At 39.8% G+C, this 14,659-nt stretch overlaps 1 protein-coding gene across 1 annotated transcript; it reads left to right on the forward strand.

The window, feature by feature from the left end:
- Positions 1-6,498: 6,498 nt before the first annotated feature.
- Positions 6,499-7,634, forward strand: LOC110876606 (acidic leucine-rich nuclear phosphoprotein 32 family member B-like). The gene is made up of 2 exons (XM_022124771.1): positions 6,499-6,541; positions 7,015-7,634. Exons 1-2 carry the CDS (start codon positions 6,499-6,501, stop codon positions 7,632-7,634), a joined length of 663 nt encoding a protein of 220 aa, XP_021980463.1.
- The last annotated feature ends 7,025 nt before the right edge of the window (positions 7,635-14,659 follow it).

Genomic DNA, 14,659 nt, shown 5'->3' on the forward strand with positions numbered 1-14,659 from the left:
ATAAGACAAGTAAGCAAGTAACTATGGGTCCGAGCTATGAGGTCAGATAAGTCGAGCCTTGTACTTGGAGTGTAGTGTCGTCACGAGTCACGGGTTATAGTCTGGTTTTTCTCAAAAAGATTTTTCCCCTTTTTAAAACCAAGTTCACTATAACCAATGGCTCTGATACCAATCTGTCACACCCCCAAAATCCACCCGCGGATAACACCCGCTTCGGGGGCGTGACTGACCAGGATCCAGCCACCAATTATACTAAGCATTGGTTAATATTAAAGTAATACTTGCTAACCATAAAAATTAGCAAATATCAAGTTCAGAGTTAAAGGTTTTAAAGTTTAAACAGTAACAAGTAGCGGAAGCATAATTAAATAGTTTTTAAACAGTGTTCATAAGGTAAGCATAATAAATGCCCAACACACGGGCAGACGACCACTACACATCCCAAGTAGCTGCTCCAGTCACTGGCCACCTGCAAAGCATGCAGTAAAGGGGTCAACAATAATGCTGAGTGAGTTCACTAGTTGTCCAGTTTTAATTACCAAAAAAAACTTGTTTCACCAGTTAATTTATCCGTTTATACATGCCATGGGGAGCTACCCCAAAAGTTAGCGACTAAACTGTTTTTCCAATACCGAACACTAGGTAACCGAATGCGTTTCCGCAGGATGCCCCGATGTCAATGTTCTATCATCATTGACGGATGCCTGAGTACATTAGTTCACGACCGATCCCATACCATGGCACGGTGTGAGGCTGGTAAGACCTAAATAGCGCTATCAACTAATAACCCGTTCGCCTGGCACCGGCGACTAATCGGTATTATGTAGTAGGGACTTGAGTGATAGAGTTGCGTTTAGTGCCGTTAGTTGCAATCCGTATAAACAGTAATTAACTAAAAAGGTTTCCCAATACAAGGGAAGATAAAGTAAGTTGTTTCCCAATAACTAGGGAAGGAGTGTAGACGGTATCCCCTTTACAAGGGGATAGGGTTGTTTTAGTCTCGTGTCCCAAACCACCGGGACGCATGCTTTTAAGTTGTGAACTCACCTTGGGTTGCTCGGTATGATACGTTACTTGGTTAAGTATGTTGGTCACCACGTCCTAACATGGTTACCAAATATGGGTCAAGTCGGGTACAAGTAAACACGTATAAGACACACTTAACGTAAATGCAGATAACCACAGTAGCAGGTAGACATGCAGCCCAGTCAACAGGAAGTCCAACATACAAACAGTGGGGCTATTGGGCCGAAGCAGTTACACAAGCAATCCAGTTAACAGACAATCCAACAAGTACGTTGGCCCAATATCAGCCCAGTCGAGACGGAGGTGACTCGCAACCAAGGTTGCGACTCGCAAGCGAGGTCTCGGTTCGTCATGCTTTGGTTGCGACTCGCAATCAGAGATTCCGACTCGCAACCGGCGATTCCGACAAAGCAGCTGTGGTTACGACTCGCAATCAGATCGATACGCGTTGATTACGACTCGCAACCGGGAGGTCTCGACAGATCTTGGTGCGGTCTCGAGTAGCAACCAAAGGTTGCGACTCGCAACCGTAGTTACGTGTGCATGAAGACCTTCTAGAACCTGTCATATGTACGAACCAATGGAAATGCATTTTCATGAAACCAATATGTACCATTTCCACTAAAACATGTTTTCTTGTCTGATTACAAACCACAACAGATCAAACAAGCACAATTTCAAATATTTATCATGTTCATAACACATTCAAATTGTTCTTCACACATTCAACATATTCAATCACAAGTATCCAACTGACAATTAACCAAAATCAGGTTATTCAAGCAATATTTAACCACAATCTCAAATCATGAAAGTCATGAACACTCAATCCAACATCATGTCCAAATCCCCTTTAACCAAACCCTTGTTAACCGGAAACAAAACTATCTCCCCCAAAACCGAATACTCACATACTTTCATAAACATTCACCCTAAGTTATCTAGGCATGCTTTTCAAACATAATCAAGCATCAAATCTTTTATCCGAAATTTATATCATCATCCTATATTAATACAAGCAAGAATCATGGTAACACATAGTGACCTTATTAACACATGAACATCTAGAAAGAGCTAAAACCACTAACCGGTTATAGATTCAAGGTGTGCGGGTATGATGGATCGATGAATGAGCTCCCGGTTGGCGGTTCCGAGCTAAAACCGAGTAGGTTCTTGATGTTGGTTGACCCGAGAAGAAGGAGAAGGATGAGAAGAGTGGTCTTGGTTGCTAGAGCTTTAGGGTTTTGGTGTGAGAGATGAGAGTGTGAGAAGAGAGTGTGTAAAATGGTTAAGGGAGGTGGGGTTGGGTTTATATAGTGTTGCGAGTGTGGGCTTGGGTTGGGTTTAATTCCTACGAGGCCAAGGCCTAGCCGGCCCATTACTAATGTTCACTCGAGACCATGGTCTCGAGTCGGGTTGCTTGTGGTTTCGGTTTACGTGTATAACACTTATATATATATATACATACACATAAGCAAATCGGCACATAACACATAATAGCAAATAGTTTTTATATATTTTTACTGTTAGTCGATTACGTACACGTTTGTTACATCGAAAGGTTATCCGGAAAGATCCGAGGTGTCACATTAAGTCTTAGTTATTAATTGTTACAATTGTTTGTTTTGCATATTGTAAAAGGTTAATTTGTTAATGGTAGGAAAATATACTGAATTGTTAGTGTTAAATTGCTATATACATAAATTTAGCATGATATTAAAATTACCAATATTCCACCAATATCCCACCGTGTTAACTGTGACAACCCGAATTCTTGAGGTAAAAACCATCAGTTTCGCATTTATATTTCAATTTATATAATGATCTTATTCAACGAATTTATTTTATACTTATTTAATTTATAGTGTTGAACCGATCCGAACCGTTTGAACCATGGCATAAATCGCGTATCTCGAAACTTATGAGGCCCGAACAATAACTTGATTATTACACATTATATTAGTTTACTAATCAAACTTATTATCATATATTATATTTGTTTACTAATTATAACTTTTATAATTTATAATCAGTTGATTATATGAAGGAAAATAAAAGAATGTATATATGTTTTTTTTGTGTGGCCCAACAAAACTAAACCCCTTTATATTTTCTTTTTGTAGTCATCAGCCCAACCCCATAAGCTATCTCAAACCGCCCACTAATGAAATTTCAATATAATACGTAGGTTGCATGAATTGTTATAACTTAACTCCTCAAACAAAACCATAACCTGCCCTAACAACCTGCGATCACCCCTCTCTTTTTCTCTCTGCTGCTGAGGACGTGAGACAGGCACCAGAACTCCAAGACTCGACTCTAGGCTACTGTATTCGATCTACTCTTTCGCTAGGTAACTAATTGATTTTCCTTTGTTATAACATAAGTGGTTACACACGAATTCGATGATTAAAGTCTGATGATCAAGGCTGAATCCTCTATGTTTGTTTGATGATTTTCTGATATATGTGGAGTTATTATTGATTAGGTTGTTAGAAAGTCGTACGTGATGGGTTATGTGATATCGGGAACTTGATATGGAACATTAGAGTTTTGATTTGTAATATGAGAATGAGTGTCATGTCTGTGTTTTTCCATCGTGATGATTACACTTGTCGTTTAGATGGTTACATGTAGTTCATGGGTTCGGGTATGCCCATCGTATAACAACCCTCGAAGAGCACCTTAAAAGGCTTCGTAATCTCAAAAAAAAAAAAAAACAGTATAACCTTAATTTAATTAAAAAACAAATAAAATCATAATTTCACTCGGTCGCGGGCCGCGACAGGGTTGCCCGGGTGTGTCACGGGGCGCGACAGCCCTTGTCTAGCCGAGTTCTCCTTGTGCCACGTGTCCAACACTTGGAAAGTCTAGGTTCGTGACCAGGCAACCCTAGCTGTAGCTAGGATGCCCTCGCGGGGCGCGAAAGGAACCAGGCGACGGGATCGCGGGGCGCGAGAGACATCAAGAACAGCTATACATTGAGGTGATCGGCCACAGTCCCAAACCGTTCACAAATCTTTCTTTCTCTCTATAATTCTGAACGAAAATTAGAGCCAAAATACCCCCTAAATCACGAAGCTCTGCCCTGTTGTAAGTATTTTAACCCCCAATCACTAATTCGTTACCCTACCCGATTGATCTAGAACCCAGCAACGCATGTCAAGGCTCTGCCTGACTAAGTACGTTGGGGTTCTGTCTCGTGATGTATGGCTAAAGTGATTTGGATTATTATACTAACGCGAGTGCATTGTATGTTTTTAATAGACACTCAAGAAAATTTACAGAAAACATTCCCAGGAAGCCCGTAGAAAAACATAAGTTTACAATGTGAGTCATTTCTCTTTTTCTCACAGTTTGTGAGTCATTCTTCTTTTCGTCAACTTATTTTACAAAACCTTTAATATTTTTCAGTTATACTTACAGTGATTAAGTCTTTGTATTCTACAAAATGTTGCCGGTATTATGGGGTTTTGTATACACTATTTGATAACCTTCACAATTGGACACGGGTAGCCAATGTGTGATATGACCATAGTCACAGATCCGTCGAGTGACAAGTACTTGGAGTTTTTAGTTAGATATAAACATTGTAATCGCTCTTAGTACTATGAAGTTATAACAATGTCTTTTACAAAAATGGAATGTACTCGCTAGTATTTCTTGCAGATAAAATGTTTTCAAAAGGCGTTTCAGGTAACCTAATATGAAACTAAAAGAAGCCAGCTATAGAGCACTGAAGGCTTAAAGAAAGTGGCTTTAATTTACCTGAATAAAAGAAGGAGTTATATTTTTAGCAAACTAGGGTTTATCCCTATAAAAATATTATAAATGAAATATGGGCTTTATCCCATTTGTTTAAATAAAAATTTGGTGTTTTGAAACTCTGAGGTTATTTCCTAACTATGTTCTCGATGTCTCATTTCCGCTGCCAAATTAATAAAAACACTGATACCACTTGACTGGTTCGCGGCTCCCACTCCTTGGGTGGGGTCGGGGGTTGCGACACCTCAGGTGATGCTTTTGGGTTTAAATCCGGTTGTTAGTGATAAATTGGTTGTTACATGATCTATTTTGTGATACAAACCTGTTGTAAATAAACGTTATGGGTCATTGGGTGCGTTAGTCATTTGGTTGGGGAGATCGGGTAATGAAAATAGAATCTGTCCAATAGTTACAGCCTACTTTAATCACCTGTAACCGGGTCATAATTTCCTGAAAACTATATTTTCTTGAGTCTATTACGTAGTATTTAGAAATACGCTTTTAATGGCACTGGAATCATAATTTTTGGACATCGTTTGATATTTTAAATAAATTATTTTGTTTCAGCATTCAAAGCTGCATTTTTCTGCAGATTTTATGTGTTGTGTTTTACATCATATCTCGATGAATATTTGGAGTTTGAACAGGAAATTTGTGTAGTAGATAGACTTAGGTGTCGGTACAAATCTCCAAGTGGAATCGGGTCAATCGGGTAATCAAGGATTTTTAAATAATTTTTTCCGTAAACTGCAGTCATAAAGTGACGAATCTGGACACTGCATAGTAAAAGATTTTTCTAAATTTTTCGGTAAAGAGTTAGACCGTAAAAATTTAACACAAGGACAACCCCACCGAGGGGTACGTCGCATAAAAAGATCATAATTTTTACAGCAACCCAAGTATCGTAAACGAGCTTCCTAATACAGCCAAATTTCAGTGATTTTGCTATGAATGGTTTACAAAGTCTATAAGAGTCGAACTTGCTATTTTGTTGTCCGTACTTGCTTATTGATAGGATGTTTAGCGTATCTCATGTCATAGGTTGTAAACATGTGCATGAAAACCATACAGTGAAATATTTGTGACAACGTGTACGCCTGCTAATTGCTAGATACGTGTAGCAATTCATAAATTGAACTAATTGAAATGGTAAATATATCAAGATAAAGTTGACATTCCTGATTACCTTTCAAGTTTAATACCAAGAAAACTAAGGTGAGTTCACAACTCTTTTCTAAAAGCATGCATCCCTGGTTTGGGACAACACTTTTTACGGTAGCCCTGGTTGGGGCTACGCGCGCGTTCCTTGTGTGGACCACTGAAACATGCTATCCACTGGAGGTGGATAGTACACATATACAAAACGAAAAATTCTATCATGAAAGTCCCTGTATTTTACCGATTAGATTGTCTGGTAGGCATACGCGGAATATTAGTTGATAGCGCTATTAAGTTTGACAAACCTCAAACCGTGCTGGAGGTCGGGCGTGAACTTCTAACCTTCACTCTTACTTTAATGTTGATAGACATTACTGAGGGAACAAACGAAACGTCCGCATTCAGTACATAGTTTAGTCATATGATGAGGGTTAGCTACCCGTGTCATACTTAAATCAAAACGTTGTGAACTTTACTTTTACTAAACTCAATTTTTGTGAATTCGCCAACTTTAACATTGACACGTAGTTGCGTACTTTGCAGGTCACTATGTACAACTATGGACGGGCGTTGCAATCGGCTGGAGTGAGTGGTTCGCTAAATCTTTATGTTTTTAGACATTTATTTAACTTGTCATTTTAGTTTCCTGCTGGTTTTTAACTTTATTTTCCGCTGCATTATAAACTGTCTTTTAAACAAATTAAAACCTTATCGCTAATTATGTTGATAGTGATGCTTTTATGACTTTAATTGTTTGGTTCAACATGATTAGTGGCTAGATACTAGTCAGTCACATGCCTCGCGGTAAAACTCCGCGTGTGGAAATTGAGGGTGTGACAAATTGGTATCAGAGCCATTGGTTATAGTGAACTAGGTTTAAAATATAAAATATTTTTTTTATGAAAACCATACTATAACCGCACTCTATTGGAAACCACAACGACACCACACTCCAGATTGCAAGGTTCGTCATATTTAGATGCGTATATGGTAATTGTATTACTTGACATTTACACGTGCATTACTTTTTCAATGTTATGATTTTCTTTGTGTAAACTAAAATAGGTAAAAGTAACGTATCACAAGTATGTCGGCATCATCATCCTCTCCTTCTGAACCTTCCCACGCACCAGGGAAAGCACCACTGGTTCATTCCCCTCTGCATCACGTGGAGACCACGTGCTTCTCGTAGGGCACGTCTCGCCCAAACCGGTGTGTCTTCTTCCCTAACTACTCCAGTGGCACGAGCTGAGGCTCCTGCAGCTGTCCACCTAACCCCTGACCCGATACGGATTCGACGTTTAGAAGGGGATCTGCAAGATGCTCTTAGAAGGATAAGGAACTTGGAGGAAGCTAACAAAAACTTTGAAGAAGCTAATGAAAGGAGAGATTATCAGATCGGACTTATAAATGTGAACTTGAATGAGACGACTTGGAGGTTGCATTTCTTGGACCAGCGTGTACCACCAGCACCACCGGCTGAACCAGAGCTGGAAGAAAAGGAACCCAAAGAGGGTCCAGAGGAAGAACCTGAAGAAGAACCCGAAAAGGACCCTGAGGAGGATCCAGAGGAAGAAGAGCCAGATGAAGTTGCTGCTGAAGATGACGATGACGACGACGGTGACGATGGCGACGATGGCGATGACGACGATGCTGACATGGGCGATGGAGAAGTTGATGACTGATCCACCACCTAACAATCTTTCCTTATTTCATTTGTTCTGAAAAACTATGGTTACTTTTAAATTTTAATATTTGTTGAAACGCGTTGTACAGACAGTTGCAATTTATTTTAATTGGATATTTCTATTTAGTTGTTTCATATGTTGCTTGGACTTGATGTGATTGATTTCCTTGTTCTTGAAATTTACATAATGAATGTATAACCGTGTCTTATATACTCATTTTTTTAATTAAAGGAAATCATGAGCAATAGAGGGAACGGTTGTGGCAGCGGACGTGGGAGCATCAACATAACCCAGGCCCAACTAACTGCACTCGTAAATGACCGTGTCGCTAAAGCGTTGGCAGCATATCAGCAGGTCCATCTTGGAGGTAAATCTATTTTTATAGAATACCCTAAATGTCTATTTCCATTCTTGTTCTCTTTTTAGCCTTGCGTTCTTACTTGTGCTAAACTTCTTATTCAGCCCTGCAAGTCCAGCCTATTCAGCCACCGGTTTGTACCTTCAAATCATTCATGGGATGCAAGCCCAGTTATTTCACCGGCACCGAGGGTGCTATTGGTCTGCTCCACTGGTTTGAAAAGGTGGAATCTGCATTCGCAATGTGCAACTACCCTGCTGAGAATAGGGTCAAATTCACAGTTGGAGTGTTTGAAGATGCTGCGCTTTCCTTGTGGAATGCGCAAGTACAGATACCTAAACAAGGAAACCTACGCCAGAGAATTCTAGAAGAAGCCCAGAAGTCTAAGTATACGATACATCCCGGTAGTGATAAGATGTATCAAGATTTAAGAAAGAATTTCTGGTGGATAGAAATGAAAAAGGATATAGTAAACTATGTTGCTAAATGTCTGACCTGTTCACAGGTTAAAGCTGAATATCAGAAACCCTCAGGGTTATTACAGCAACTAGAAACACCAATATGGAAATGGGAATTGATAACAATGGACTTTGTTACCAAATTACCCAAAACACGAAAAGGTAATGATACAATCTGGGTGATTGTTGACAGATTAACCAAATCTGCTCATTTCATACCAATGAAGGAAACTTTCAGTATGGAATAGTTAGCCAAATTATATGTAAATGAAATAGTTTCATTACATGGGATTCCTTTATCTATTGTATCTGATAGAGATAGTTGTTTTACTTCTCATTTTTGGACAAGTTTCCAAAAAGCAATGGGAACCAGGTTAAATCTAAACATAGCTTATCATCCTCAAACGGTCGGACAAAGCGAAAGGACAATACAAACGATAGAAGATATGCTTAGAGCCTGTGTAATTGATTTCGAAGGAAATTGGATGATCATTTAACATTAATAGAATTTTTCTACAATAGCAGCTATCATATAAGCATTAATGTTGCACCTTTCGAACCACTTTATAGACGAAAGTGCCGAACTCCATTCTGTGGGTAGAAATTGGAGAAAAGCAACTATCTAGACCAGAGATTGTACAAGAAACAACGGACAAGATTATTCAAGTCAAAGAAAGACTAAAAGCAGCACGAGATCGTCAAAAGAGTTATGCAGATAACAGATGAAAACCATTGTAATTTCAAGTTGGAGACAAGGTATTATTAAAAGTTTCTCCATGGAAAGGAGTAGTCAGATTCGTTAAAAGAGGAAAGCTAAGTCCCAGGTTTATTGGACCTTTTAAGATTATTAGAATGATAGGACTAGTATCTTATCAGCTACAACTGCCAGAGGAAATGGCAGGAATACATGATGTGTTTCATGTATGTAATCTCAAGAAATGCTTAGCAGACGAAACATTTGTAATACCACTTCAGGACATAGAGGTAAATGAGAAACTTAAGTTTGTAGAGAAACCTATTCAGATTGAAGATAGAAATATCAAGAATCTTAAACACAAGAGACTAGTTCTGGTCAAAGTTAAATAGGATTCCAAGAGAGGATCAGAATATACTTGGGAGCTCGAATCAAAGATGCAAAGGAAATTTCCACACCTGTTCCAAGGTTGTCGCGGGGCGCAACTCAGTGCCACCAGGCGGCACACCTTTGTGCCACGTGTCCGGTTACGTATCAAGGCTACACCCTTGACTCACCTAAGCAAGATCCTAACCTACTGGCCTCGCGGGCCGCGAGAGAGGAACAAGGGGGCATCGCGAACCGCGAGCCGCCCTCCAATCAGCACTATAAAAGATGCCTCGAGCCTCGGTTTGCAAACCGTTCAAGTCTGAATTCTCTCTCAAATCTCTAGGCAATTATAATACTCGGCTATTATACCCCTATAAAGCGAAGCTCTGCCTTGTTGTAAGTATTATGACCCCTGATCACGTATTTGTTACCCTACCCGATCGATCTAGGGCTCTATAACGCATGTCAAGGCTCTGCCTGACTCAATCATTGGAGTTCTGTCTCGTGTTACACCCGATTGATCTAGGGCTCCGTGACGCATGTCAAGGCTCTGCCTGACTCAGTCATTGGAGTTCTGTCTCGTGTTGTACGATTAATGTGATTTGGGTTATTTTACTAACACATGTGCATTGTTTAATTTTAATAGATAATAATCAGGAGATTCACCAGGAAGCTTTAGTTTTACCTAAGTAAACAATGTGAGTACATCTTATTTTTGTCACCTTTTTGTGAGTACATTCTCTTTTTATAAACCTTTTTACCAAAATCTCAAATGTTTTCAATTATACTTAACAGTGATTGAGTCTATTGATGCGTGTTAGTGTGTATATGTTTTAGGTGTATATTTTAAGCCCTTTTACACTTTTTAGCCAAGTTTTAAATTTGTAAAACACGATATTTACTAACACTAAACACACATATGGGCAAGTGCACCCATCATGGACGTAGTATAGTGTTGGTAAGATACCGAGGTCGTCCAAGGACACAAGAGCTTTTAGTACCGGTTTATCCTCAACGTCTAATCAAATCAAAATGTTAGAAAAAGATTTTTAAACTAAGAAAATAAAACTAACTAAAATGCTGAAAATAAAAATAAAAGTAAAAACAGATAGACAAGATGAATCACATGGATCCGACTCGTGTGTTAGTGTAACCTTTGATTATTTTCGCACTTTTGCACTTGTTTAAGAGATTATCTTAGTTATTGTAGTAGCCCCTCTTTTGAATGTGACGTTACCCTCAACCCAGTAGTTTGAGTCAGCAAGGATAAATCCTAAAGGGTCGGATTATTGAAAGATAATTAATTAAGTTATTAATGCATAATGTGGTAGGCCCCTCTTTTGAAGGCGACGTTACCCTCGGCTAAGTAGTCTGAGTCAGCAGGGATACAGTCCTAAGTAGCCGGGTTAAAGTTTTAATAGTAGTTTAACTTATGAGGGGATCAAAGAGTTTGGACCCCCGCCATCCAATACCTTTGGGTATTGAAGGAGGTCCTACTAAATTTGACCCAGGTCCTTTGCAGGATCTATACACTGAACAATGGCAAGACTCTTACCAAACCGTTCCCTTAACCCACGACCAGGTAGCCAACATACCTCCATATAGACCGTGGAGATATGAATGGTGAAAATATTTTATTTTATATAGATAGTAAAATAATGCCAAGACACCACGGACAAACGATAAGGAAGAATCACCTTCAACATAAGAAACTAGTAATTAAAGTCATTAATACAAAACCAATTAAAAAGTGCAAAAGATTAAAAATAAAAAGTATTACACTAAACACTTGTCTTCACAAAGTGATGTAAGAGACTTAGGCAAACATGGCCTTTGATTGTCAAGAACTCTTACGATCAATGTTGGATCCCGAGACGACTCACACACTTTATGATGGACAATGGATGATGGTGGTGGATGATGGTGTTATGGTGGTGGTGGGTGGTGGGTGAAGTGTGAGAGAGGTGGTGTGCCAAGGGATGAGTTGAAATGGCTCCAAGCACTCATATTTATAGGCTGAACAGAAGCCTGGGCATGGCCCCGTGTCCATCTGACACTCTCTCTATCTTCATTAATTGTAATTCGCAATTACAATAAATGCGCCTGCAGCAACCTGACCATGCCCCCGTGTCCGCTGGGCACGGCCCCGTGGTGGGCGATAAAAGCTTCTATAGGTTTGTCTCTTCTGCTACTTCTTGGGCACGGCCCCGTGCTCGCTGAGCACGGGGCGTGTTCAGTCTTCTGGCTTCTCTGTTTTGCTTGGGGAGATGCTGTTGAGGGGTCGGGCATATCACTTTTGTTCCTTTTCTTGTATTTTTGTTAGATTTTGCTGTCTTTTTGCTTCTTTTGTTATTTTGAGCTCATTTAATCCTGAAAACACAAAAGGAAGAGAAAAGCATACTTTTTCCAACATTAATACTAAAAAAGGGTTAGTTTTAAGCCACAATTGATGTAATTTATATGTTGCATTTTGTGCACATCAAATACCCCCACACTTGAATCTTTGCTTGTCCTCAAGCAAAACTCTTTATAATGTCGCTTTATTCACTCCCAAATGGAATGGGTAGAAGAGAAGGTTTTTGGGCTTGTCATAGAGTGTCGGGAATTCCAAGATTATTTAGGTTTTATTTTTATTTATTTACAATCCTATTCGTCATGATTTAAAAACATTTCATAAGATAAATTATTTATTAGGGCATAACATACCTTTTCAAAATTCCATTTATATACAAGTTCACATACCTCACGGGGGAATCACTCAACACTCGGCCGAAGGTGTATTTTTAGTGAATCACTCGAGAGCGGCATGGAACTTACTCCTACCATAAGCTTGCCAAGCAATCAATCCTCCTCCTTTTTAACTACATACCTTTGTAAATATCAAGAGGACTTTTTGGGTGAAGGGTTCGGCTTGGGCTAAAGGTGGGTGGTTGGGTTAGTGGTTAGTAAAAAAGGGCGAAAGGCATAACAAACGTTTCAAACAAGGTTATTTTTGATGAACTTGTTTGTTTATTTGGTTTCATCAAAATATACAACTGTTTTTTTTTAATAGAGTCATTAGAAAACCGACCTTTGTTACTAAAATAAAGGGTTAAAAATAAAAAGGTTTAGGTGGGTAAAAAGGGTGATGGTTTTTGGGTTAAGAAATGAAAAGGTTTAGGTTCAAAGGGGTTAACTAGGGGGATTTTGGGTAGGTGGTAAAAAAAATGAAAAATAATGGTGTAGAAAGAAAAAAGGGTTAGTCCTAATGCCTCCATCATTTACTTACTGGGGTTTAAGTTGGTAAGGACCGGGAATGTATTGTTGTGGCAAGTTCTAGAGTCGTACGAACCAAGCGGCTATTCACACAAGAAACGAAAAATGAGCATTTAGTGTAAAGATATATATTTGTATGCTCGTTAAAGGCTCAAAACTCACTTTTGTGGGAAAGGGTTTTTATGTGATCAAGTATATATAATCAAATTTTAACTAAGTTTGTCATGCCTTTTCATAATTTTCTTATGTTGGTTCTTTTTATTACGACGCTATCGGTTGTAAACTTGTAAAAATATAACCTTGTTAAGACTTGAATCCCCAACTTAAACTTAGACAAGTAAAAAAATGAAATTTTTTTTCGAAAAAATTTGGGGTGACTAGCGGTTCCAATAAAGTTTTGTGTAAGGCTTGTTATTAGGACTTGCAAAATTCAAGGTTTTAGCATCCCCCCCCCCACACACACTTAATTTACACATTGTCCTCAATGTGTCCCAAAAATAAGTTTTTAGGTTGACTGAATGTGTAAAATTGTATTAAAAGCAAAATTTTATGTTACTGGCAGTCTGGACACGGCCCCGTGTCGGTTGGACACGACCCTGTGTTCAACTGCCAGTAACGAAAACTTACAGAAGATGGACACGGGGGCGTGTTGGCTAGGCACGACCCCGTGTCTCGCAAAAATTCTGCAGAAATTTATCAAACAGCAGGTCCGATTTTCCTGTCCTGGCTTTAGTAGCCCTAATGTTTAGCACTCTAAGCCTCGTTCGTACCTGTTTTATCAGTAAACACCACACCAAACAATACCAAACATCCTAAATTACCAAATCAAACATCCAAACCATCAAGTTAAAAGTAAAAACAAAAGCAAAAAATAAAAATAAGTTAGGGAAAGTAAATTGTTCAACACTTCGGCACGCAGGCCGGAAATTGTTTGATAGAAAGTGAAATTAACATGTGGGCTCACCAACCGTCCACTCCTACTCCTTCTTCACCCTCCTAGTCCATGTCTTCATCACTGTCATCACCTCCTCCCCCATGACCCGCCATATACTCCCAGATGCTCCCGATGTCATCTTGGATATCGGTGATGTTTCTCTCAATGGCTCCGACCCGGTGGTATGTGTTGTTGGCAAGGTTGTAGGTGTTCCTGGTGCACATAAGGTTTTCCTGCAAAAGATCATGTAAACTTTGAAGGTTAGGAAAACCACCTCCTCGTGAGGAGGACTGCCCCGGATCACCGTGGGGTTGGTACTGGTATTGGGGAGGTGGAGCGGGAAGGACTAGCGCCTCTTGCGGGTTCCATGCATGACCTTGCATCCTTTGAAAGCTCACCGATCCTTCTTCCGCCTCATAGATTAGGTTCATGGCGCGGCAAATGTGCACATCGACCCGTCCCGACCATGGGCTTCTTTCAAAAGACCTAGGAATGCGCGCGAAGTGCTTGAAGAGGCGGTACACCCATCCCCCATAGAAGATAGGGGTTGGTGCATGAGCAAGCCGGTTCAGATGCATGTTCCAGAGTAGGAGGAATGGAACATCGAGGGGTCTTCGGTTGTGGATGCAGTGAAGGACTACCAAATCCCTTAACCCAACAACGCCGCTGCTGTCATGTCTTTGACTAAGAGAGTAAGTGAGGAGCCTATGAATGTAGCGATAAAGTGGATCCCTCAGCTTAGTACTCTTAGTGCTGCTCGGATTGTAAAACCCATCACCAATCTGAGCCCATGCGGCTTGGCGTTCATTTTCATCCAGTTCTCGTAATCCCCCGGTGTTTTCTTCATTTCCCGAATCCTCTTCCGTATACAATCCCACTATTACCCCGAATTGCGCCATAGAGATCGAGTATCTCGTCCCACCACATCGAAATGCAACCCCCTCATTGTCAAAA

This window comes from Helianthus annuus, chromosome 9 (assembly GCF_002127325.2).
Source record: "Helianthus annuus cultivar XRQ/B chromosome 9, HanXRQr2.0-SUNRISE, whole genome shotgun sequence".
NCBI classification, from domain to species: Eukaryota; Viridiplantae; Streptophyta; class Magnoliopsida; order Asterales; family Asteraceae; genus Helianthus; species Helianthus annuus.

Excerpts from the sequence above, each read along its gene's own strand:
- LOC110876606 (XM_022124771.1), top strand. The coding sequence starts at position 6,499 with ATGTACAACTATGGACGGGCGTTGCAATCGGCTGGAGTGAGTG. Across the intron at positions 6,542-7,014 it reads GCAATCGGCTGGAGTGAGTG|GTAAAAGTAACGTATCACAA; the intron begins GTTCGCTAAATC and ends AAACTAAAATAG.